Genomic DNA, 27,370 nt, shown 5'->3' with positions numbered 1-27,370 from the left:
GTTTTTATTTTTATTTATTTTACTTCAGATTTATATACCGCCCTTCTCCCTAGGGACTCAGGGCGGTATACAGCCAAGTAAAAACACATAAATACATAATACATAATACATAGATTAAGAACAGATTAAAAGGAAATATCTCAATTTGGTCCACAATTTAAAAAGACAAACAAATTTAAAATCATTTAAAATCATTTAAAAGGATTTGTTAGGCCAGCCCGGCTTGTTGAAAAAGGAAAGTTTTAAGGGAACGGCAGAAGGCACGAAGGTCTTGGATTCTCCTTATCTCTGGGGGCAGTTGATTCCAGAGGGTGGGAGCCCCCACAGAGAAGGCCCTCCCCCTGGGGGTCACCAGCCTGCATTGCTTGGCTGATGGCACCCCGAGGAGGCCCTCTCTGTGGGAGCGCACGGGTCAATGGGAGGTCGTCGGTGGCAGAAGGCGGTCTCGAAGATAACTAGGTCCTATCCCATGGAGCGCTTTAAAGGTGGTAACCAACACCTTGAAGCGCACCCGGAAGACCACTGGGAGCCAGTGCAGCTCGCGCAGGAGCGGTGTTATGCGGGAGCGCCATGCAGCTCCCGTAATTACCCGCGCGGCCACATTCTGGACCAGTTGGAGCCTCCGGGTGCTCCTCAAGGGGAGCCCCATGTAGAGAGTGTTGCAGTAGTCCAGGCGAGAGGTGACGAGGGCATGAGTGACTGTGCACATGGAATCCCGATCAAGAAAGGGGCGCAACTGGCGAATCAGGCGAACCTGACAAAAGGTCCCCCTGGCAACAGCCGTCAGATGTTCCTCCAAGGACAGCTGTGTATCCAGGAGGGCACCCAGATTGTGCGCGTTTGAAATGAGAACAACATGAAGGGGATATTTTATCATATTTGTGGACATGTAGGAAGGCTAGAAAATGTTGGATACAAACATATACATTAAATCAGAATATTTTAAAGACTAAAGTACAATTGAAAACAGAGACTTTTCTTTTGGTAGTGATACACAAGCAGCTAGAAAAAATGTATGGTGGTTTGTTTTTGTATATGACAATTTCAGTGAAATGATTATATGCTCCAAAATGAAAAGGTTTCACATTACCTACAATGAAGGAACAGTTGGTGAAGACAATGGAGCTAACAAAGTTAGCTAAATTAACTTCTTTGATTAGAGAAAAGACAATATCTACTGACTAGAAAACCCCTATAGATTTTTTTCATGAAACAAAAAAAATGTACTTATGATTTTTAATTTTGATTAGAAAAAAATGGATAATAGAAAAAATGAGCTTCTTATTGTAATCTTAGAGTGTGAGATAACTTTGTAAATATACTTGCATTTGTTGCAAAGGAAATTGGAAGCTTATTTTTTCTATTCTTTTTTCTCCAATTTTCTCTTTTCTTCTATATTAGTTCATGTTAGTTTTTATATTCTCTTTAAAAGATTTTTTTTATTGAAAAAGTTTTTCAAATACAGGTTTTTCCCCCTTTCCCCCCCTTCCCCCTAACCCCCCCTCCCGCTCCCCTCCCCCCATGGCTTCTCCAAAATAAAATCCAGATTGATATCAGATTATATAATACTTTACCTTCCTTTTACACCACCCCCCATATACTAACCATTTCTTTCTAACATTATTATTATATCCCCCCTATACTATACATTTCAAAGCAACATTCAGCTATAAGATTATATAATAAATCCTAATTTGGCATTTATTCAACTCATAATCTACCCATTTCCTCTACCCCCATACATATATCTCTTAATTCAAATCTTTTACGTATATTAATATCTAAACATAACATCCCTTTTCCTAAACTAAACAATCAGTAACCTAACCTATCTCCACCCATTTTCCTACAGGTCTACTATACATAATATTTTTATTATCTTTGTTCTTCTGCCCACCCCACACCACTGAAAGATATTTCCATATATAAATAAAATCCTCAAATGACTTTAAGTTTGTAATCCATATAGTATCTTGTAATGTCTTTCAACTGGATTATTAATTCCATCGCCCATGTTAGGGTAACATCAAGTTCTGCTTCCAACAGTATATTCAGTATCTTCAATTACCATCTGCCTCCATCAATAATAAATGTTTTCGTATATAAAAAACCACCCGAGTGACTTTATATTTATATTCCATACAGTATCTTCTGTAGTGTCTTTTATCTAGATTATTAATTCCAACCACCACGTTAGGGTAACAACCAGATCTTCTGCATGCTCCAATCCCATAATTCTCTTGCCTTATAACTCAACATATACGTAATCCATTTTTTCAAAGAGTTCAAAATAGAAAGTTCCAATCCGCTCAATCAGAGGCCATCTTCCACATCCCAAAAGCACCAGCACTGCAGAGATCTGTTATTCTTCTCAAAATAGTATAAGTCAGTAATTTGCCTCAGTTATATTTTCATGTATCAGCCTTCTATAAATCCTGCTTATTATATTTAATCGTCTCTTAAGTAACTGGCATTAGTCTGTTGGCTAGTAAAAAAAAAAGAATTTTTTTTTGTTTAGTTTAAAATTTTTTAGTTTTGTAGAACCTGCTTCTTCTTTTCTTAACTTGTTGTGGTTTAGATCTCCATCCTGGTTGCCTTTCTAGGACTTGTATATCAGCTGATTGAATTCCATGCTGGTCTGTAACTTGATAAGACATCGAATCGAAATCCAAAGCCGCCTCTCTTATATTTATAGGTGATCCAGCTATAGCTTCTAAAGGAGAATCCAAAAGCGGCTCATCCAAAAAGGCCTCTGTAACTTGTTGTTTTTCCATTACCTCCATCTCCATCTGCTTAGCCTGAGTTTCAATCTCTTGTTCATTTTGCTTTTCTTTATCCCCCTCCTGTGTTCCTAACACTGATGGCATACGTGGAGATGTTGGATCCATTTTAAAAACCTTGTAGTAAAATTCTTCTGCTTTTTCAACAGTATTTAGTTGATATCTTTCTCCTTGATATCTCAGTATTATACCAACTGGAGCATCCCACCTAAATGGGATGTTTTGTTTCTTTAGCTCAGTCACCAAAAATCTAAAGTCCTTTCTATCTTTTAACATCTTGGACGGCAGCTCTTTATATATCCAAATCTTCCTTCCATTCATTTCTAGAGTGGAGTTAAAAGACTTTTGCACAATATCATTTCTTATTCCTTTATCAGTAAAGTAAATCACCACATCTCTAGGCAACTGCCTTTGCTTTGCCACCCAAGAATTTGCTCTGTAGGCCTTATCAGTCTTACAGGATACCTCTTCAGGACTAACCTTTAAAATCACAGCCAGAACTTCAGCAGACATCTTTCTCAAATCATCTCTGTTATTCTCCTGTATTCCCCTTATTCTGACTGCAAATTCCATGGGTCTGTATTGCATCATTGTGACTTCATTTTCAATCCTTTGTTTTATATTATCTGCATTGTAAGTCTTGTGATCAGCTTCCTTTATTTTAGACTCTGCTTCTGAGCTATTTTCTTGAATATTTATCAAATCATTTTCAATTCTTTGTATTTTATTATCCAGATTATGAATCTTATAATCAGCTTCCTTCATTTTAGACTCTATTTCTAAGTTGATATCTTTATCCATCTTTATAATTATTTCTGAAAAGCTTTTCAAAGCTGTTACAATATATCGTTTCAGGTTATCATACTTTTGTTGTACCAACTCTTTAATTTCCTGTCTGAATTTTTCAAGATTCTGGTTCACAATCTCATCATGTCTTGCCATCTCGTCCAAAACAAATTCCTTTAGGTCTTTAAAGCCATTCTTCTGTATCTGCAAGCTCAAAACTTGTTCATGTGATTTGTAAATGGGGGAGGCCCCCCCCCACAGCTTGGTTGTCTGGCTTTGTCAGTTTTAATGCCATCCTGCCACACAGACAAACTCTTTTTAAAGAAAAAGACTTCTCTCCAAACAATATCAATATCAAGTCTCTAAGAAGGAAGAAGCATGAAATAGGAATTTCTCTCTTCATTTCTAGCCAGCACTATTGTTTCAGATACTTTGTAACGTATTAAATTATTCAAATGGACTGACTTTCGCTTTCAGCTTTCTTCTCAAGCCTTAGCCAGTCGCCATTTTAAACTTTCTTTCTTCGCTTTTAAAATCACTGATAGGGTTGTTAGAAATACTTGCAATTTAGAGTCCCAGATCCGGATTTCATCCTGTTTATTCAGACAATCTGTTAGTTTTCGTTGATTGGGTTGGTCCCATCGCCTGGCTCTGCGAAACGCAGAGTTCCCCCGAAGCCCAGAGCAGCGGCGAGCTGGATAGGGAGCCACATTCTGCTTCCTCCCCAAGAGTAAAAAAAAAACTCTGGGGAGTTCGCAGAGGGCTCTACCTGTTCTCGCCGGCTCTCTCTCACGTCTCCTCAAGGAGACGGAGTTTTTCGAGTCGTCTCTCAGCTGTAGAGACGGCTCTTACGGGCGACAAGGCTGGCGGTCCCGAAAGACTGTCTGGCGGCGATGGAAGCCAAACCGGAAGCCTCCTTTTTAAAAGGTTTTTTTTTTATTGAAAAAGTTTTCAAATACAAATTTTCCCCCCTTTTTTTCCCCCTCTCCCTTCCCCTCCCTAACCCCCCCTCCCCACCCATACCCCCCTGTGACTTCTTCATAACAAAAAAAAAACCTAATTCATAACATTATGGTATTATATTTAGATACCAAGGAGAAAGATATTAGCTAAATACTGTTGAAAGAGCGGAAGAATTTTATCAAAATAGGTTGAAAATGAACTTAACATCTTCAGGTATAATACAGGATAAGCAGAAGGAGCCGGAAATAAAGGTAAAATATCGAATTACAGAGACTGTACCAGATGAATTGCCTTTGGATTTATTGGATACCCCAGCTGGACTATCTATAAATTTGAGAGAAGTGGCATCTAATCTTAATGTGATGACTTATCAAGGCAAGGATAAGCATGGAAATCAATTAGGGGATATACAAGGGATAAAAAAGAAACATGAGATACAAAAGCAAAACCAACAAGACCAATCTACAAAGCAGAATAAAAACCGAGCAGATGATACACATTTTGTAGAAAGGAAACCAGGATGGAAACCAAACCCACAAAAAGAAAAGAAAAAAAGAAATAGGTGGCATAAAAATAGAAATTTCTAAATCAGGCAACAGTGAAGCCAGTGATTTTAAAATATGAATGATTATGCGTAAACACAGAAGAGGCGACGTATTGGTTAATATCATCCTGAGGATTGTGGCAGATCTCTGCATGGCCGTAATCTGGGGACGTGAAACGAGCCTTAAATTGATGGATTTGAATTATCCATTTTGGAATTTCTTTTTGTGTTGATAAACATATTATATTATCTTGAATCACAAGGCAAGAGAATTATGCTGGGGCATGCAGAAGATCGGGTTGTTACCCACTACGATGATGGGAATTAATAATCCTGATGAAACCCACAATTATTACTATATGGAATATAATTATAATGTCACTCGGGTGGTTGTTTTTACTTTTATACATATAAGAAGATATTTACTACTGATGGGGGCAGATATGATTGAAGATCCTGAATAAACTGTTGCACCAGTAAGCTATGTTACCCGATTATGGATGTTGGTTCTACCAATCCAGTGGAAAGACCTCAAAGAAGATACTATATGGATTATAAATTTAAAGTCATTGTCTTTTCTTTTTTTTTATTTAGATATAATGGAAAATATAGACATATATTTTTAAGTAGTGTGGGCAGTGAATCAAAGATGTTCTTTTTAAAAGGTTTAATAAAATTTATACATATATAAAAATTGGCTTCAAGTGACTTATATGGACATATCCATGGAAGCAGTTTGCCTTTGCCTCCTTATGTAAGGTTTTATCAACTTCTTAACCCTAGCTTTAACTGGTTGAAAATTGAAACCACCTGTATTGGCTTTAAAAAATCCTTTCTTATCCTGGTGTAGCATGCTAAACATCTGATCAAACTGCAAAAACTATGGGGGGAGGGCGGAAACTCATTGTAAAGTTTTCTTTCTTTGCTTCATTTACATTGTAATTAGACAGTTAAGTTGATTCATGGAGTGATGGCACTTGGAAGTGGTGGGCACAGCAAGTCCTCAGATTTCTGTCTGGTGGGAGGAAAAATTGTCTAGGATGTTTATACCTACCTATCCTGTAGGAGTAACTGCAACCCACACCATTCAGAACCACACTGAAGCTATCCCCTTCACCTACCTCCACGTAAAGCTCCCCTAGGCTGGTTCTTGCTCTGTGGCACTAAGGTCTATACAGGCATACCTCCCTGCCAATTCCATGGGGGGGGCATACCCTCCTCAGGTGATTAACGATCCATATGCCCTCACTGAAGAAGTAGCAGAAAAGAGATCTCCAAACCCCAAACCCTGATTGTGACTCACAAATGATGCTGTCCAGTAAGGCAGAATATGTTGCAGTAGTGGTCTCTTTAGTGGGAGTCTTAGGGCTCATTATGCACAATTTCAAAAATATTAATAGTCTGGGTTTGCACACTGGCTAATCTCAATTTGACCTCACAAACCATGAATGCACTAAGGTAGGTTCAGGAAGCAACCCTTGGAAACGGGAGCCATTAATTCATGGCTGCGAAGGATTTTGGGACACATGCTTGCTTCAATCTGACTGAAAGCTCACAGAAAGTGACATCCAACATCTAAAAGAATTGGCACAGAATATAGGATACTATAAATTTCTTTTCTACTTAACAAAACTTTCTCCCTGGCTGCTAGACCTTCATGAGTTGAAAGTTCTCCTTTTGGGAGCCACTGAAGGAATCCTTTTCTGCTGCCTCTATCAATGCCTTCCCCTTTGAATTAACAATCTAAGAACTTGTCTCCCTGCATCCTGGTATCCCTGTGAAAGCACTCATCAGGTCTTCCTAACTATGTCAAATTGACAAAAAATATCAAATCAACCCTTAATCTTGTGCCAATAAAAGAATGTGTTACCGACGTTCCTTTTTGGCACAAAGAGGGAATTTGTAGGAAGAAAACATAGCCCCCCCAAAACAGCCTCCTTCTGAACACCCCAAAACCTTAAGAAACAGAGAAGCCAAAAAAAAAAGAAACACAAAAGCTGCTAAAACTAAAAGAATACTATCTCCTTTTTTTTCTCTTCTGCTCTTCCCCTAATAGAAAGAGAAACAATGTTGCAATCGTGAACTTAAGTAACACCATTCATTGAGAAAAGTGGAAACAATACCGGTCCATTAAGAAAGGCAGGCTAGAGGCAATAGATAACAGGATAAAATCAATTACACATGCCTGACAGGATTACGACCAAGGAAGCCGATAATTAAGACCCACCACTTTGTGAAACAAATAAAATCAATCATATAATAAAAGCACCTAAAGCAAATTTCAAAAATACTGTAAACTGTATAAATATCCTTGCACTCATCAAACTAATTTGTCAGCTGTCCCAGAACTGCATGCTGTTGTTGTTTCTGCTCATCAATAAACTTTCTTTCTTAAGCACCCTCCATTTTATTCCCAGCTTGGAACTGGGAAATGGAACCCTCCATTTTATACCCAACTTGGAACTGATTTTTCTTTCAACAGAGGCCAACATGCATTTAATGTAGGGGTGTCCAATCTTGGCAATATTAAGATCTGTGGACTTCAGCTCCTAGAATTCCTCCTAGAATTCTGGAATTAAAGCCCACAAGTCTTAAAGGTGCTAAGTTTGTACACCTCTAATTTATTCTGAAAAGAGCTAACCTTTGTCCCAAAGAAGACTATGGGCAGCTAATGGATGTAGGAAGGACTTAGCCATGAGGCAACAGAAAGACCACCATTTTTGCTTCACATCAGTCTGAGGAAACACTGGTTTCCAAATGCTAGTCAGGTGATGCAGAGTTCAGAATCAGCACAGAATCAGCGCCTAAAAGAACTGGATTCTCCTGCTGCCCAAAGCAAACTAGCCTTGAAAGTTCAATGCCCAGGAACTGAAGGCAAAGGCAACCACATTAGCCTGAAAATACCAAAATGGCTCCAGGCACCTCAGAATGGTTGAAGTGCATCATATTGAATGCAAAACTGTTAGCTTTTAAGAGTGAATTTTTTTAAAAAAAATTCACTCTTAAAAGCTAACAGTTTTGCATTCAATATGATGCAGAACTGGTGCAGAATTAAGAATAATTTAAGGCCTCTTGTGATATGGGCTGGTGATCAAATCAGAACATAAGGACACACCAGAAAATAGGCTGCTGGAGCATTGCAAATCAGTTGCAAACTAGGGAAGGCTATATATGATGCATGTTTCATTTTAACGGCCTATAGTAGAAGTAGTGAACAAAGGCCCATTTCAAGTCTTGCAGTTTAGTCTATTAACTCTCTCTCATCCTCATTTTTGAAAAGATAAAAATTAATACACCCAGATGACTTGAGGCTGGGGAAAATGAAATTCTTCAGAAAAAGTGTGCTAGGGACAAAGCAGGGACAAAACTATAACTAATCAAGAATTGATCTCTGAAAATAGGCTTTGATCCTGGATGGCTAGAGAGAAATTCCAGTTGCTTTGTTTGTGGAGATTCTCAGTCATCCAGGTCATAGTTGGATGCAGTGGATAGAATGCAGTACTACAGGCTACTTCTGCTGACTGTCAACTGCCTGCAATTTGACCATTCAAATCTCACCAGGCTCAAGGTTGACTCAGCCTTCCATCCTTCTAAAATCAGTGAAATGAGGACCCAGATTATTGGGCACAATATGCTGACTCTGTAAACCGCTTAGGGAAGGCAGTAAAGCACTGTGACACGGTTTATAAGTCTAAGTGTTATTACTATTGCTATAGTTGTCTCCAAAGTGCTTTTTCAAATGAAAACTGGACTGTTTTATCCTGGAGGAAGAACTAAAATTTCATTTCTCATCCAAGAAACTTCATCAGTTATGATTGGGCGGGGGACACACAACATAGGTGACCAAACCCATCAGGACAAGACTCAGTTGTCCATCTGCATTTGACAGACAAAGGTCACTCTTTTGAAGACAGCAAAGTCCAAATTTTGGCTAGAGAGGATCAGATTGTTGGTTTGAAAGAGGTGTAAAAGACACCAAGCAATCCTCTCTCAACAGAGGTGGGGGGTGGGGAAGACAGCACCTAGCTGCAGTCTACAACGCAGCTCTTGCAGCAATAACAGTAACAGAGTTGGAAGGGACTTTGGAGGTCATCTAGTCCAACCCCTGCTCACGCAGGACATTTGTACTAGGGATTCGAACCACCGATCTTTCTGATTGACAAGCTCAGTGTCTTAGCCACTGCGCCACCTAGTCAGGTGCCTAGAAGACCCCACAACCAATTGCACCCTGAGGGCAAGGAAGGACATCTCCTATGTTTTTGTTCTTCTTCCTCAAGGATAAAACAGTCCAGTTGCCTTTAAAAAAAACAACACTTTTGAGATTCCAGTTGCTTTGTACTTCCACTGAGAGAAGCCCTTCCTCCTTACTGCAAGATTCCGGCGCGGCGCGTCAACCCCCCCCTTTTTTTGTTGTTGTTGATTGACACAGGAGAGTATCTGTGCCGCGCCGCCGGAGGAGGAGCCGCCGACCTGGCCAATGAGGGGGCAGCCTCGCTCGCTTGCTCCCGGGCTGGCGCAGGGAAGGTTGCCCCCCTTGCTCTTCGGCTGGCCACACCGGCGACTGAATAGCAGCTGAGCTCGTTGCCTGAAGTGCGTATGGAGTCCCAAGGGCGGCTAGAGGATTTGAAGGGGGCGCAGGAGCCCGGCGTCGCCTTCGAAGCTCGGCTTCCCTCGTAAAAGGTGTGCGCGGTTGGTGTTGCCCCTGGACTGGAACCGAGAGGGAGATGGAAGGGCTTTAAACGTCTAGCTGGTTCCTGCACGAGGGGCGGGAGGAGGAATTGTGCTGCGGCAGGACAAGGGGGGAGAAGGAGGAAGGCTTGATTCAGGTTGGCAGAGGAGGCTCTCCCTCTGCAAGGAAGACAACGCGTTGGGCTCCTAGGAGAGAGCCACGCTTTGCTAACTAACGGTACTTTCCCTCTGTCCCTCCCTCTTTTTTTCCAACTTCCAAGTTAACCTTTGCTAATCAATTCCGGAGGGAGAGCGACTTGTGTCTGTCTGTTGCAGAAAACTTTTTTTTTAAAAAAACGTTTAATGGCAAACTCAAGATGGCAAACGATTTTGAGCATCTCTAAGCCGCCGTGCTAAAGCTTTCTAAAAAAAATATTCAATTTGAATACTCAGTGCAAAAATGTATCTGATTCTGTGTCCTACAATTCTATGTGCCCTATGCCTTACACAGTAGCTGAAATGTAATATGTTTAGAATTATGCTTTTATTATGGCATCATCTTTGAAGAACTAATGCCTGTGTCACCAGATGTTCAAATAAATGTCTTGTCCTGCTATTCTATACTTACTTTAACTTTATTAATAGTGTCCTTTGCTTTTCATGGAGTACCTCCCATCTAGTAGCGTAAATAAATAGTGAATACTGATGGCTATTAAATAGTTAATATTTTGCTAGGGAATTTGAAAAAAGGAACATGAAACTACTTGTTAGACCCTCCTTTTGCTAGCAAAAAGGAATGGAAGCATGTGTATGTGTTAGAGTGGTCTTAAACTTTGCTTAAGAAATCTCTGAAAAAGAAAGTGGGGCAGGGGGGGTGCGGGGAAGGAGAGATTTAAACTTAAAACACAAGGTAATTTGAAAAGAAAACCTTTCTTTTCTTCTTCTGTTCTTTTAAGGGCAGTTTATGTGGTTAAAGTCCTCTGCGGAATATCTGAATGTTAATTCACTTGTCTTCAATAGGAAATAAAAAAGATAATCTCAACTGGCATTTTTGGTCTGAGGAGAACCTGCTGAGAATTAGGAAGGAGTTGTGGCATTAAGGAATTAAGTTGAACATTACTCTGCTAGCAGTTAAAAAAAAATGCCTGGTAAGTGGATTCCCGCCCTCACTCTCTCCTCTTGTTCTTTGTTCTCTGATAGTTTTCTCTCTGGGGGTTTTATTACCTTAGAGGTGCACCTTCAACATTTCTGCAATATTTTACTTATGATCAAAAAGTAAAGAAAACATTGTGTATGTATTTTGTTACTAAATACCCGCAACACAAGTAAAATTAGAGATGTTGCTGTTATGGGATTGGTCTCAAATATGTGAAAGGTATTTGAATATTTGAAGAGTAATTGGTTTTTTTTAATGTGCATTAGAATAGTTTCTAGTAAGGGAGAGCACATTTAATTAAGAGTTTAGTTCTGAGTACACATGAGTAGAAATATTAATTTTGTTTTTGTATCAAAAAATACTCCAAACTTATTTTATGTAAAAAAACCCATAATTTGCTTATATTAGCTTGCTCATTTTCCCCAACAGAAATGGCAAACCTAGTTAGATTTATCTTTTATCCATTTTGAGATAAATGTTATATTCTTTCTTATTTTATGCTAATCATTAGTAGCCTAACTATAGCCTGGAATGAGCAAAATCAAAAATTGTCAGTAATGAATTTGTCTTATGTACATACTAAATATTGTTTGATGAGCAACACATCTGTTTTCAGAAGTAAACATCTATTTACAGTAGTTAATTTTTTTTTGCAAATGCTGCAGGGAAATTATATGCTTTGCTTTGGCTCAATATTAAATAATTAAGCATTCATTTTAAAGGATAAGGCTGAAGAATGAAATAATAATGGTTTTATTTGCATTTTTTAAAAATAGGCCAATTTTTACATTAATAAGGAAAGAGACACCTCTTATGCCAACATAGAGAAACTCTGTTATAAAATTAATATATTAGTATATTTGTTTACTCAGTATACATCTTGCTTTTTCATTCCAAGAATTTCAAAGTGATTAATGTTACAGAAATATAAAAAGGGATTAAATCTCAATAATAAGATTCTGAAACCAACTTTATAGTGCAAATGATATATGCATGCTATTAAAATGTGCAGCAATAAGGCATCTAAATGTAGACAAATTAAGATGATTGTTTATTTTTGTGAGCATTTATTTTGTGTTTCTTTTAAGAAGCTTAAAATGCATTTGTTAACAAAAATTAAAAATAAATGACCTACTGTGCAGCAAAATCTCTCAAATTAAGATGTGCCAGAATATCAGAATGTTTGAGAATTCCAACTGAGTACAGGTAGTCCTCGACTTACAACATTTCATTTAGTCACCATTCAAAGTTGCAACGGCACTGAAAATAGTGACTTATGACATTTTTCACATGACCCTTGCAGTATTACCTTAGTCATGTGATCAGAATTCAGACACTTGGCAACTGATTCATACTTATGACGGTCACAGCATCCTGGGATCACGTAATCCCCTTTTTGGAGCTTCTGATAAGCAAGTCAATGACAACTGTGTTACTTACTTAATAACTGTACTGATTCACTTAACAACTGTGGCAAAAAGGTCATACAATGAGGCAAGACTTAACAAATGTCTCACCTAGCAACAGAAATTTTGGGCTCAATTGTGGTCGTAAGTTGAGAGAGAGAATATCTTGTATTTAACTCAGTCCAGATTGTCAGTTTTATGCTCTGCTCATTTCATTTCATTTAAAATCATGGTGATGGTCCAATATTGTATAGAAGAGGGGTGTCAAACTCGATTTCATTGAGGGCCACATCAGGGTTGTGTTTGACCTTGGGGGGTTGAGATGGGCGTTGCCAGGGTGGGTGTGGCCAGTTCAGTGTCACTCGTGTTGGGGGTGCCTGTGGTAGCCTGAGCGCTCTGCCAGCAAAAATGGACTCCCAAGCTCCATTTTTGGCTGCAATGGCCTCCTGCAACCCTCTGCCGTTGAAAACACACACGGCCCTCCCGAGCTCCATTTTCACTGGCAAAAGTACTGCGGGCTGGTCCTCCACAGTTTCCAGGGCGGTCCCATGGGCCAGATCTAACCACCCTGCAGGCCGAATCCGTCCAGCGGGCCTTGAGTTGGGTTGAGGATGAGTAAAATTTCAAGATTTCAACATTTTTTTCCTAGCATTCTGAGTGGTGACTCAGAATAAGATATGCAATGTCAAATTCTTTCATTTCTCAGAAAAAAAAATATTTCTCCTGATTGGACCATTTTGAAATATGGGATCTGTGAGGTCTGTTAGTCTCTGACTAATAGCAACCAAAATACTGATTGCATCATGTGTTATACATTACATTTAGTAGGGAGACATAAGATAAAGGCTTACGTTAGCATTTTTATAGGATATTTATACCTGTATAATACCTAAATAAAGTAAACGTTGCCCCTCTCCATATTTTTATTTATGGAAAAACAAATGTGGCACAATATACAACACTAACAGTAGTTTTTCTGACCTAGGCTTCCTGATATAGTAAAAAGCACACAATTAGTCCCAAAACCCCCCCTTTTTTTATTTTAATGGCTGTGAATTCCTTTCATTCACAGCAAGTGCTGAATCACCAAGAGTTTATAAATAGTCCAACGGAAGTCTGCCACAGTCCTTCGGATAAGGCTGGTAAACACCCACCTTTATCTTCTTTGACTCGCTGCCAAAAATCTAATTGGCAATTATCTTGGCAAGGCCACATGGAAACACAGAGTCAAAAATGGAGTTTCAAAGTACAAACTGACACCATCCACAACGTTGCTTCCTGCAAAGGCCCATGTGCCTTTGCTCTTCCTTTATGTCTTATGGGAGGGGCCAATCATCTCCAAGCCTTACTCCCGAGTCATCCCTTTTGTTTTAACTGTTCTTGCCTTCTGGCAGGTCTGCCCACGCGAGCACTAGGAACAGGCTTCCCCTGTTCCTCTGCCTCTCTGATGTCCGACTCTGGAGGCTCTGGAGTCCTCACATAACTCCCAGATGGCCCTGGCCCCATCTCTGCCTCCGACGCAGAGCCTTTGTCTGAGCCTTCCCCAGACTCCAGGACTGGCCCATGTTCCTCCCCAGCCTCCTCACTCTCCGACTCTGCTGCCAGCTCCGCAGGCTGTTGGCGAACCATAACAGCAGTAGAAGAAAACTACTGTGGGCTTTTGCTAAATTTGCAACTGTCCTGCATAGTGGGATAAAATAAGAAATGTGCCAAGGGTAGAACCAACTCTGAATTACATGAAAATGCTTTTTTCCCCAGTAACAGACCAGGCTTTTGTGACTCTTGCCACTAATGATGTTTATTGCCATGGAGCTCTGGTTCTTGGACAATCCTTGAGAAATCATAAAACATCTAGAAGACTGGCAATACTAATTACACCGCAAGTCTCTAGGGAAATGAGGTAAGGACACATTTCCCAATTTCATTCTCTTATCCACTTAACCACTGCATCACCCTGCCTTCTATTCCCAACCATCTGAGCTGGTCTGGAATGATACCATGGTTTTTGGTGTCAAATGCCACTGAGATTAAGGAGAACCAGTGTGAATATGACCCTTCCATCTCATATCCAGATCATCCACAAGTGCAATCAATGCCATTTAGGTCTTATACCCAGCTCTGAACCCGACTGAAAGGTCCATATAATCCATTTCTTCCAGGATTCTCTGAAGCTGTAGCATAAGCATCAGATTGGATGAAAATTGTCCAGTATGGTAGGGTCCAGAGAAGGTTTCTTGAGGAGAGGGTAGACCACTGCCTCTTTAAGCATGTACATCTACAAAAAGTACCCTCTGTTTGTAGAATGAATTTACTTCCTGGACCTAGCCACATATCCCCTGGGAAGCCATATCTATCTGCTTTAGGGATCAACGGGGCCTCAACAGGCTCAAGCTCAATACCAACAGGTTCAAGCTCATTCCAGATAACACAGCCAGATCCCATCACAGTCAGTTCTTTGAATCCTGACAAAAAGCTGGAGTTCAGCTTGGGGTTTATCTGAGCAATTTTATGCAATTGATGCTCTTCACAGCAGCCCTGCAAGTACATTTTTTCCTTGATTCTTTTGCAGGACTGCTGGATGAATTCAGTAAGGATGAAAAAATAATGTTTTGTGCCCTTATTTTCACAAGGTAATCCTTAACAGAGGCTTGTGTCCATGTTTGGTTAGATGCTCCTCATCCAGTGTTACTCCAGGTGCTTCTACTGTTCCAGGTGTTACTTCTACTGTATCTGGAATTCCTCTATAAACCAGGGGGGATTCTGAGCTCAATGCACAAAGATTGGCCATAAAGCTGCTGCTTCCCTCTCATTCCAAGTGGCAACTAAGGCTTCAGCTGAAATGAATACCAGATCTTCAGAAAAGACCTCAAGTTCCCTGTGAAACCCGTCCATCAGGCATCTATAGTGGACTCATCAAATAGATCAAACCTCCCTATAGCTGTGGTCTTCTGGAACTGTTACCATGACTGTGTGTGTGTTTGTGTGTGGATAGGTAAATCGATCGATTGATTGATCGATCAATCAATCGATAGATATCATAAAGGGAGCTTAGTTACAGGCTGACCTAGCAGCCAAAGGTCAGGAACTTTAAAAGTCCAGTGACCAGTCAGTGGAGTAGGGGAGAGGCAGAGGCAGGGCTGTTTGCACACACTCATTTCTCTGCCAAGTTTTTATTCTCCATATATTCCAATGGGTGCTTGAACAGGGTTTCTGTTTCTGAAAACAAATATTGATAAATAGCAAAGCAAGACTCTTTGAGGCATGGATCTGTCTGGTTCTCTGCTTTTAGAAACTAAATAGTGGTCTAGGTAATATTTGGTTAGAAGCAATTGGTTTATAGTACTAATTAGATCTTTTTTAAAAAAATAAAGCACCCTTTCTTTATAGAATAATTACTATCCAAATATCTTTCAACTTGAAATCATTTCACTAATATGCTTGAATTAAAGCTAATACTGATCAAGTCTTACCTCTTAACTGCACTATATTTAATCTATGTATTTAAAATTTAAATGTGTCCTGCAGTCCGATTTTACAAGTTTCCCAACCTGTGGTTCTTGGTCTTTTGTTATCACCAATCCTATCAAATGGCTCTTAGGAAGTGTCTGTATGTGTATATGTGTATATATGCAGATATTTTTGCTTCTTATTTCCATTATATCCCATTATTTGTCTATCATTCGTATATATGCACACAGATAAACATTTGCTTACCTTGTGTAGTTATGACTTAATAATTAAAGTTTAAGCTATTTTACAATTCAGTTCTTTTAATTGTCTACTGCACTGCATATCTTGTAAAAAGAGAGATTGTAAGATTAATGGTTTTATTGCTTTGACAGGGCTGCCCTCAGGACCATCTTTGATTCCGTGGTTGATGTTAAAGAAATTGACAGCAATGATTTGGTGCACTTGACTCTCCTGAAGAGGCTAGAACTGGGTGTAACCTTTACCAAACTGCATTGCTGGACTCTTACTCAGTATAGCAAATGTGTCTTCATGGATGCAGACACATTGGTAAGGGCAGCAGTGCCAGAAATGTCAAGCTTGGAAATATTTGCCATAAGAATCAATTGTAAAAAAAGAGAATGTTCACTTGCAGGAATCTTCTTCTTGTTTGTTATGGAATCTGCACTCGAGATTTAGACTCAGAAAAAATATATTTATGTAAGTGTATAAATAGGGGTACATAGATGTATGAACAATACCTGTGTACTTGAGGAACAAGTATCTAATTTTTGCCCAAGATAAGTGATAGCCTACACAGATAATAGAGTTCGTTTTTTTGTTTTTGACCTTTGAGTCAATGTTGACTCCTGGCAACTGCCTGGGCTAGTCCTTACAGTTTTCTTCATAAAATTTCAGAAGTGGTTTGCCATTGCTTACTTTCTAGGGCTGGAAGAGTGCTACTGGCCCAAGCTGGTACCTACCTAAAGCGGATTTAGAACTCATTGTCTCCCTGTTTGTAGCCCTGTGCCTTGGCTAGAACACCTAACTTACAGTCATTGTAACTCATTAGAATTACAGTGCAACTACAAAAACATGCAAGGCTACAGAATATTTGATTTTTAAACCTTGATAGAATATAGTTACTAGGTTAAAAGATGTTTAGTTATGAAGACATTCCCACATCTTAGTGTCTCTTCATTTATGCTGCAGAGCCAAAATAAATTTGCTAATAGTAAAAGGTAGAATAATGAGTGAGTTCAATTTAAAAAAATCTCATATCAGTAGCAGAAGAATCGACTGATTCAAATTTTAATGATCTTTCCAGGTGCTTTGTAATGTTGATGAACTCTTTGAGCGGGAAGAATTATCAGCAGCTCCAGATTCTGGTTGGCCAGACTGCTTTAACAGTGGTGTCTTTGTTTTCCAACCTTCTTTGAAAACCTTCAAACATCTTCTCCAGTTTGCCAGTGAACACGGTAGTTTTGATGGTAAGTCTGTGGACTTGGTCCTCTCCTTGGCTCTGGAGTGAAACTATTGACAAAGTTCTTTTAAAGATCTGAACTTTTGATGAATGTTCATCAAAATATTTATATCTAGATCCAGCTATCAGGTCCACCATTGTATCTGCCATTCTGTTAGGGGGAGGGAAAGGAAGGCTTGCTGGCATTTTTCGCAGGCTTTTGCTTTTGCTGTAACTGCTTGGGAATTAGGGAGGGGGATTGTCTTCAGACATGGAGCAGACTCCCTCCCAGCTGGGTCCAGCCTGGGTCCAAGGCTGTCGTGCCCTGAGAGTGACCAGTTATCTGCCAAGCACTTCAGTGTTCTCAAAACATCCTTGCGGCATCACATTGGCTGCCAGTGGACTGGTCAGGGGAATTGGGTTTTGGGAAGCAATTCGGGAAGAATTGCTTTGTGCTTTGCACGGGACCTTCAGATTCCACCTGACTTTACTGCAACCGCTTTCTCTCAGTAAAAGTTCTTTTGATTCAACTCAATGGAGTCAAGAATTTTGCTTTCCTGAGGGATCAGCTGGGGCAGGTCCTTACACCAGCTGGCAATAGCAACTAAAAGCAAAATAATAGTTGTTGCTAAAATTAACCATTGTATATAGAGGTTCTCCATTTTTATATATAATGGCATGTTTCTTATGTTCAGGTATCATCATAAGGAGCCTTTTAAACATATTCCTGTTTTGACTGCTGCTAATTGATGGAGAGAGATTTAGAATAATTGTTGTACAACAGCATAGTTCATCTGGGCTTAAAGACAAAGCTTTGATACCATACTTTATTTTTTTCTAAACCAATTGCCATCATTTGTGTTGCAATTGCAACTCTGCAATTGCAATTCTGGAACATTATGGGTGTTGTAATGTGACACCTGTGTATAATGCTAGGTTGGGAAGGCTGTTGTTCACATTAATAAGAGTTTGAACCTTTGTAATGCTCTTTTTATTCTGTAGGAGGTGATCAGGGATTGTTAAACAGTTTTTTCAGCAGCTGGGCAACCAAAGATATAAATAAACACTTGCCATTTATCTATAATCTAAGCAGCAGCACTGTCTATACATATGCCCCTGCTTTCCAGCAGTAAGTACTAAAATGTTTTTTATTGATAATTCAGTGATAAACAGTTCATGTTTTCACAGATTTCATTTTTCTTGTAGCTAGGAGTGGAGCCCTAATATACATATGATATGGTAATTGATAAGTGCAGTTCTTCTGTTTTATATCAGTTACATGCAATTTCAGATATATACCCCTCTTAGAATATAATTAGTTCCATTGAAAACATTTCTTCTTTCATACTATCAATATATACATTTAGATGATAGTAATCCATTGGTAATATAGGAAGAACAGAAGAATTTGATGACAGAGCTGTAGAACAACTTCAAACTCCCACCATGATCAACCAGACAACTATGGGAAAGCCAAAAGCAGGATAAACTGCAATATTATTTGTTTCTATCCTTCCTGGCCTTAATAATTAGCAAATAATATTCTTTGTAATTACTGGTAAATATTAATTTGACTATAAGATTCAGTTAGACAGATTCCAAAGCTCAGAGTCATTAGTATGATAATTATGCCTTTGCAATCCAGAATCAGTAATATTTCCACCACAAATGCAAAATTTTAAACATCTAATTACATATCAGGCAATAGTATACACAGAATAACAACAACTAAGGCAATCCATGTTTGTTCACCTAAAACAATCCAAACTCTTAACCGGGTTCCAGTACTTTTAACTTGCTTTATGTTGGAATTTCTGGAGTCTCTAGAGCAGGGGTCCTCAAACTATGGCCCGTGGGCCATATATATCCCGCTGAAGCCATTAGTCTGGCCCACGCAGGACTACCAGTCTGCTCCACCCACATCGCCCCGCATACCTGCCGGCCTCCACCCACTTTCTGGAGGCCTTGGGAGGCCAAAAACAGGCCTGTTTTTGGGTGGCAGAGTGGTATCAGAGGCTGGGGAGGCCAAAAATGGGACACGCAGAGAGGCCTTGGGCATTTTTCATCTCTCCAGCCTTGAGAGAGAGAGAGGAGGGAGAGGGACACACACACACACACACACACACACACACACACACACACACACACACACACAGAAGTCCCTCACACAACCCCAAGGCAGCCACATCCCTTAAGTAACAAATTAAAATTTAATTTGTGTGTATTGTTTGGACTACTAAATTGGCCACCCCACCCAGTCACGTGACCACCTAGCCACACCCACCTAGCCGGTCTGGCCCCACCAACAGTCTGAGGGACATGAATTGGCCCCCTGTTTAAAAAGTTTGAGGACCCCTGCTCTAGAGCTTACCATGTAATGAGTGAAATGTTGGGAAATATGTACTGTCACAATTACTTTAGATGATAAAATGGCTTGAGTAGTCTTTCCTATCATTATGAATTAATCGTATTGAACAATTTGCACTAGCTTAAAACTGTTTTATCATGCCCACCTACTCACAGCTGTTGCCTTCCCAGCATAAGCTGGTTCAGTCTCCAATTTCTAATGAACAATTCCAAGAAATTAACATCTCCCTTTTAGCAGGAACAGGGCCTCTGTGTTTATTAATTAGTGGAAGCTTCTAAGGAGCAATACCATGGTGGGAAGAAATAAACCAGGTTTCAGTTTTGGGCCTGAAAAATGGATAGTTAGAAGGAGCTTGCTTTTCTCATACCAAGAAAACATTGTTCCCTTGACACTACAAAAGTAAATGAAAGGCTAGCTATTATCTCTTGCAATCTTCCATAGAATCAAAGAATGCTTGAAAATTACAGTGTTTATCTCAGAAAGAACTCTAGCAAAGGGAAACCAAAGTCCATTATAAATATATCTTCAGTGTTTTGTCATTTCGAACTGGCATTGGCAAAGCGATTTTATCCCTCTGTCTTTTATTTCGTTATTTTGTATATCTTGATTTTGGTTTTAGTTTTTTAATCAAAAGGCAAAATTTAACATATTTTCATTTATGTATCACAGCGTGTATTGAATTTTAATTGTAAGCCATCGGAATATTTTTTATCTGAAAAGTTGGCAGAAATGGTATTAATGAAATTGTATTTTGCTGCCAGGTAATTGTAGAGTTGAAAAACTTGTACTGTACAATTAGTCCTTGGGTTAATAACTTGTTCAGTAACTTTCATTAAATTGCGATGGCACTGAATGAATGCACATGACTGGTCCTCGAAGTTCCAACTGTTGCAGTGTCCCTACGGCTATGTAATTACAATTCAGGCACTTGGCAACCAGCTTGCACTTGAGAGTTGCAGCATCCTACAGTCATGTGGTTATCATTTGTGACTTCCTCTGCCAGCTTCCTACAAGCAAACTCAATGGGAAAGCCAGCAGGAAAGGTCACAAGTTGCTCTCGTAAATTGCTCCTACCACTTCTTTTCCCAAGGAGCCTATGGAGTATGAGATCTCAGGGATCTTGTATTCTATAGCACCCACTTGCAGCACTTCTAATCTGTACTCCATTGGATACACCTCCCTGTCTGGCTGTTCTGGAGTGGCACCGCATCACTCCCGCCTCTCCCAGCTGCATTCAGACAGTACCTCAGCAGCCGCTCCCACATTCTCATGGCTCTTACCTCCCCCACCTGGTTGCACCCATGTGGTGCTACACCACCCTCTTCTCTGCCCGGCCATGTTCAATAAAGTTACACCACTCCTTCTTCGCCTGCACTCACACTGTATCACACTGCCCGTCCCTTCATGTTACTATGAGCTGGAATGAACTGGAGGGGGCATGGTTTTATGTGCTGCCAGCATCCGCTGGATGGACCTTGTTTTTTTGTGTGACCTGATTTCTGGCATGCTGCAGCCCGGTGCCAGTCCAGGGACCAGGAGTTGGGGACTCCTGCTCTATACTATTCTAGGAGCCATGATCATGCAGTGGTTAGAATGCAGTATTGCTAGCTAACTCTTCTCTATAGTTTGATCCTGATGGGGTTGAGGTTGACTCAGCCTACCATCCTTCCGAGGTCGATAAAATGAGGACCCAGATTGTTGGGAACAATATGCTGACACTGTAAAGTCACTCTGAGAATGCTGTAAAGCACTATGGGGTGGTATATAAGTCTATAGTTATTGAGGTGGTAGTCTTCAATGTCAACCATTGAACTGAAGCAATATTGTTTTATTTTTCCCCCCACAGTTTTGGTAAAGATACAAAGGTGATTCATTTTTTGGGACCAGCAAAACCCTGGAACTACAAGTACAACCCCCAGACAAGAACAGTTACACCAAATGATTCAGCTTCTGTATCTGAAAATCAACTGCCATTCCTAGAACTTTGGTGGATAACATACAAATCCAGTGTATTACCATTACTGGAAAAAATTCAGGAGCCTCCAATTCAGCAAAAGGAGGTAAAATGGTTATGGTAGGAAGGATTGACTGACTTTTATGACATGATAGATTTCTTCCACTCCATATGATCATTTTATAACTTAGATTGTAACTGCATTCAGAATGAGGTTACATTGCAACAATTGTAAATTTAGTCCTTAATATATTGCTTTAATCCACATTTATCCCTTCAGAAGTTTTTTATGCTTTATTATAATAATTAAGAATTGGAAATAATGCCATGAAACATTTGTTTACAGAAATTATTATGTATTTTAACATAGTGGATTTACTTTAATCCAAACATAACAGTAAGTAAGTATATCCAATTTGTTACAATGGTTAAGGCATTAGGCTAGTCAATTCTTTCTCACAGCAATGGCAAACCATTTCTGAAATTCTTGCTAAAAATACCTTCAGGGACTTGACCAGGCAGTTGCAAGGGTCAAAATTAACTTGAAGCAGGGGTGAAATCCAGCAGGTTCTGACAGGTTCTGGAGAACCGGTAGCAGAAATTTTCAGTAGTTCGAAGAATCGGCAAATGCCACCTCTGGCTGGCCCCTGAGTGGGGTGGGAATGGAGATTTTGCAATATCCTTCCCCCCAGGAGTGGGGAGAGAATGGGGATTTTGCAGTATCCTTCCCCTGGAGCAGGGTGGGAATGAAGATTTCGCAGTATCCTTCCCCTGCTACGCCCACCAAGCCACGCCCACCAAGCAACACCATTCCCACCAATCCACGCCCACAGAACTGGTAGTAAAAAAAAAATTGAATTTCACCACTGACTTGAAGGTACAAAAAAAAGTAGCTAAAATAATTTCAGGCCAGAATAAACGTTTATAACAGAAATGTATCCAGAAACATGTTGGTGCTGCATGTTTGCAGTGGCTATGGCTGTCCTTTCTTTTCCTTGCTCCCCCTCCCAATTTTCAAATTATTTATATTATCATCTCCATCCCCCAGGTTAATGGTTAATTTTACCAAGCAGATTTAGGCAACCTTCTCAAAGAGGAGCATACCACTCTGATAGCATATCACTTTTGAAATTGAGTACTAATGTTTTCCATTGAAGAATAGAGATCACAGTAAAAAAGAGCTCTTAGTAAGGGATTGAGACACATTCATATATAAATATCTTTTAAAGTGCAACTTTGGTAACATTCTAGCGTGGTCTTTTATACTGCATCACATTTTTATTGAATGTATCAAGCCAATTTTCACTGCCTTTGTTATGCTTCAGAGTTTGTGAAATTCTAGGTTAATTAGCATTCTTAAAGGAGTAACTTAAGTTATATCTTCTAATCAATAAGATGACAGGTATGAGTTGAATGGTCCCTCATATTAAAAAAAAAATACATGTTGGCCACCACCATTGGAATCTGCTCTTTTACAACACAGGATAATGGAAGTGAACCATGACCCTATCAAAAGAGATGTCTGTGTATCTTAAACAGCATATTTATATTGTTATGTATGTTCATGAGTCTGAAAGGGATACAAAATTATTGCCATGTCAGATGGTGTTCAAATGGAGCAAATGTAATCCCACTGTTGCTCTGTCTAAGAGTAGTTCACCAACAAAAAAAAAATCACAAATATTGTATCACAATTGTATAATATTTGTGGACAAGACTCACAAAAAACCTTAGAATACCAGTAAAAGTTAGGAGGGCACTCTTGTACTGTTTAATGTCACGAGTTCACCATAATGAAGACTGTGAACAAGAGTGTTGTGTATGGAAGGATTCCAAGGAAAAAACAGATTGCTTCAAAATCTTCATTGCTATAGATGTCCTGCATGGTCTAGGAGACTCTTGGAACAATATTCTGTAAATAGAATATGAAAATGGAATGTTCTAATATTTATGTATGTCAACAAGTAATAATGTTTGGCTAAAATGAGATAAAATGTTGTGGTGAGATTATTGTAGTTTGGGTTTGCTTTGCAGTCTCAAGATCCAGATAACTCACAGTCATTGAGGGAACGATGGATTCTGGCTTGTACCAGCAAATACTTCAAGAGTAGTGATCCATAACATTGTTATGGTCAAATCATTGATACGGTAGAGCTGACTGATGCTTCTGACCTCTGCAAGGGAAAAGGACCTTCACCCACCAATCCTACTGGCATTCATAAAAGCCATTAAAATTTGGCTATTTCAAAATACCTTTGGAGGCTGGCAAAATAGTGGGTGGTTTTGATTCTTTCAGTAGGTGATTTACAGATAGTCCTTGACTTATGACCTACTTGAGTTCAGGTTTATGGTCATAAGTCATGGTCGTAATTTGAGACATCAGAATGACCCGACACAATTTTTCAACATTTTTTGCAGCAGCTGTTAAGTAAATGTTATTAAGCAAATACCATGGTTGTTATGTGACTGGTCATAAGTTGAGGACTACCTATATTGACAGCACTATACATGTGCTTATGGATAGTAATGTTGTCATATTTTAATTTTATTTTTACTATAACCTGTAAATTATTTTGCAATCTGCTTAGAGTATTGTTTGGATAAATTGTAGAAAATAAATAAAGTTAAAAGCAAAAATAAAATCTAGAGGTAATACATTTAAACACATAGTGCAAACAATATTTTTGTATTGTAGCCTGAAAGGAACAATGATGAGGTGACATCTGAAAGCGAAAATCCTCTTATCAACAATTCTTTGCCAGCCTCAACAAATACAAGATATATTTCAGAATCTGTTGTAAATACATCCTGTGAGTTTTCTGCCAAAAATAATATGGTGAGTATATTTTATTACTATTATTTTAAATAATTGTAGATATTTGGAAGATGCATCTACATTTGTAAAGATGTCATTTTCACAGATTTAAAATATCAGTATATCTTCATCTGATATGAATATAATATAATGTACTTTAAAACAGATGTTTCCTTTTCAAATCATCTGTCTGAATTAGGTTTGCAGTTGGAAATGACTTGTAATGAAATGTGTTTTAAAATTGTGGCTTTCTATTGCAAAATCAGTCTTTGTTTACGTAATAACAATGGGAGGTATGTATATTTTACTTGGAAATATCTTCCGTGTCTGGTGAAGCTATTTCTACAGTCTCAGTACCTGTGCTTTTGAGTTCCATATTAACAAGACGCTTGGGATTTGACAGGGCCCTTTTTTGAAAAGAAGTATTTTTAGTTAAACATGTCTGAGATTGCAACAATACGAAGTGTTTTTCAACAAGGGATTTTAAATTCATCCTGTGGAACATGGCATACCAGCCTGATGGATATTCTTATACATTTTTCAATGGCATGCAAAATTATTTTATTTACTTCAACAAAAAAGGCTAATTGTCAGTATTCTATTGATCTTTTATGATTACTTGGAGTCTGCCAATGAAATATTAAAGTAAAATATGCAGACCATAATAGTATTGAGGAATATGGAACATGCTCCAGGTGGGCTGTAATAAAAGTTGTTCTTTTCCTTGGATGGAGTGCAATTAAAGCCTGTATTTAATTTTATTCAGGCTGTAAAGAAAGATGAATGCAGTCTTGAAAGTGATACTGTTGATCCAAGCAAATCCATCACGGAATTGTCTCTTCAGCTTGTTCCTCTCCAGACTATGGTAACAGTAAATATATACGCTGTATGGCCCATTGAGAGTTCTTTGTCAGCTATTTACTCCTGATTTACCCTTGCTGACCACTATAGTTTTAAAAATCATTTGATTATACTTTTTAAATATATATTTTACTGTGTTATTAGCTGCAGAGCCACATTTACAAGATGGCCAACCATATAAATGAATTTAATAAAACAAATATTTGTTTTATTTACTTAGCTTTTTCCCTCTAGACTTAAAATAATATTTGACCAATATGAACGATAAGATTGTCTTGCTTATGTGATGAAGAATTGGCACTAGTTTGTATTCCAGTATTCTTATAGATATTACTTAAATCAGCTTAGATTCTGTAGCCCTGCATCATTTGTGGCCTGCAAATTCAACTGCTTGCATTATGTACAACTTGAATCTAGTTTTCTGGCTGTAACTGTTAATATTATTAAAATGGCAATACTGAATGTCTGAAATGCCTTTCATTCTTTGTTCTTCTAGAATGAATTTGTCAGCCCTGTTGCAGAGGTGACTATTCAGCCGGAGGCAAAGGAATCAAGTGCAGAAGATGAACGAAGGAAGTGGGAGGAGGGCCATATTGATTATCTAGGAAAAGATGCTTTCGAAAACATCAAGAAGAAGTTAGATGCTTTTTTATTATAGGTGTTTTTTCTTATCCTTATTGCAATTGGTCTGTTTACATTTGCAGAGCATGCAAAACCTTCAGGATTATATCTTTTGCTTTGGTGAAAGGGAAATTTTGGCAAAAATAGGTTTTCTGACATGACTAAACTTGCAAGCCTAGATAAATATGTATTTGCCAGTATTTACTTTCAAAGAATGAAATGCATGGAACTTTTAAGCTTTCCTTTTGCTGAGTCAAACTTTGGTTCAACTTCTCCAGAACCTTCCTTAGCTTAGGAATAGCCTCTACAGCCTTGCATCCTGTAAACTTTCTAGCTAGAAAATTAATCTGAAACTATGATAAACGGCTTCATACTTGTAGATCAAATACATTTTTCATACTAGATTTGGCATGGAAGAGGGTATAAAAAACTTGAAAGTAAAAGACGCAAACACAACAGGGCTAATAAGCACACATAAGGGCATGATCCAAATATATGGGTATGGAGGATTTTATCTCTGGGTATGGAGGATTTTATAGGTTTGATAAAACCTTGCCTATCCTTACCTTATTAATGGAAGACTATATATCATGCTGTACTTTAACTGAAATTCAGCTGGCTAGGAACTCTTACGCATTATACTGTCAATATTTTTGGAAGAGGTCTACACATATTAATCTATTACATCCTAACTTAGAGCAGCTTGTAGCATCTTAAGTCATGTGTCATTGTACTATAAGTCTCTGAACTGAAGCCCATTTCATCAGATGCAGGAAGGCAAAAGAATATTTCATCTGGTTAATTGACAGCTCACCATTGGTACAATTAAACGGGGCATTCAACAGTGTTTGTAATAGAAACTTAGTCACATTGAATTCAATGGGCCACTTTTTTCTTTTATTGGTAATGTGCATTTTTTTATTTACTGTCAAATGGTTAATTCTTGATAAAATTATAACTTTATAGCCTTTTTACCTAGGAGTATTTAAAATTATTAAATTTTAACATTGAATCTTAGGATAACTTGTTCCAAAGCATTATGCACAGTTGAATCACTAAAACCCTTATGTATCCATTGAGATGATTACCAAAACTAAAGCGAACCTTTTATCTGTTAGAACATTTGAAATATATTTGTTGTGTCCTCTAAGTTTTTTTTTGTAATTTTCTGTCCCTGTTTTAGGTTGCAGCCCTAAATCACAGATTTATTTAATAGTTTCTTCAAGAAGTTTACTTTTGCATGCAAGGAGGTGTCAGTGTTACATAATTTATGTTTTTCCACCGACTTTTATTTCTTTTTAATTTTGATTTGATACTTTCTGATTTTGTAAATATTTAGTAAAGATTCTACCTTATAATTTCCATTTTTTTCTTCATTTTTGTAATGCAGTAGTTTATCAAATAAACATTTTATATTCTTGAAATCTCCATGGTCCTGTTCTCATCATATTAACTGATTTAAGAATCTTATAAAAGTATACTCGTGAATAATTAGAAAGCAGTGAGTGTTATACTAGGAATAATAACGCGCTGGCAGAG

The 27,370-nt window shown here is 38.5% G+C and overlaps 1 protein-coding gene across 9 annotated transcripts; it reads left to right on the top strand.

The window, feature by feature from the left end:
• Positions 1-9,416: 9,416 nt before the first annotated feature.
• On the top strand, positions 9,417-27,255 carry GYG2 (glycogenin 2). Of its 9 annotated transcripts, none has more exons than XM_087895296.1 (11): positions 9,503-9,753; positions 10,762-10,889; positions 14,062-14,203; positions 14,873-14,933; positions 16,146-16,320; positions 17,078-17,240; positions 18,215-18,341; positions 21,427-21,640; positions 24,230-24,370; positions 25,116-25,214; positions 25,707-27,255. In XM_087895296.1, the coding sequence occupies exons 4-11, from the start codon at positions 14,908-14,910 to the stop codon at positions 25,866-25,868; spliced, it is 1,107 nt and encodes a 368-aa protein (XP_087751422.1). In that variant the 5' UTR covers positions 9,503-9,753; positions 10,762-10,889; positions 14,062-14,203; positions 14,873-14,907; the 3' UTR covers positions 25,869-27,255. The 9 variants fall into 9 exon arrangements, with proteins under 9 accessions (XP_034287327.1, XP_034287329.1, XP_087751422.1 ...); XM_087895297.1 differs by having other exon boundaries at positions 9,610-9,979; XM_087895298.1 differs by lacking the exon at positions 9,503-9,753 and adding an exon at positions 10,512-10,651.
• The last annotated feature ends 115 nt before the right edge of the window (positions 27,256-27,370 follow it).

Source organism: Pantherophis guttatus, chromosome 5 (assembly GCF_059756535.1).
Source record: "Pantherophis guttatus breed Tessera chromosome 5, ASM5975653v1, whole genome shotgun sequence".
NCBI lineage: Eukaryota > Metazoa > Chordata > Lepidosauria > Squamata > Colubridae > Pantherophis > Pantherophis guttatus.
The sequence above is the reverse complement of the archived record's forward strand: the minus strand, read 5'-3'. Positions and strand labels throughout refer to the sequence as shown.

Excerpts from the sequence above, each read along its gene's own strand:
- GYG2 (XM_034431436.3), top strand. Across the intron at positions 17,241-18,214 it reads TGAACACGGTAGTTTTGATG|GAGGTGATCAGGGATTGTTA; the intron begins GTAAGTCTGTGG and ends TTTATTCTGTAG. Across the intron at positions 21,641-24,229 it reads CTCCAATTCAGCAAAAGGAG|CCTGAAAGGAACAATGATGA; the intron begins GTAAAATGGTTA and ends TTTGTATTGTAG.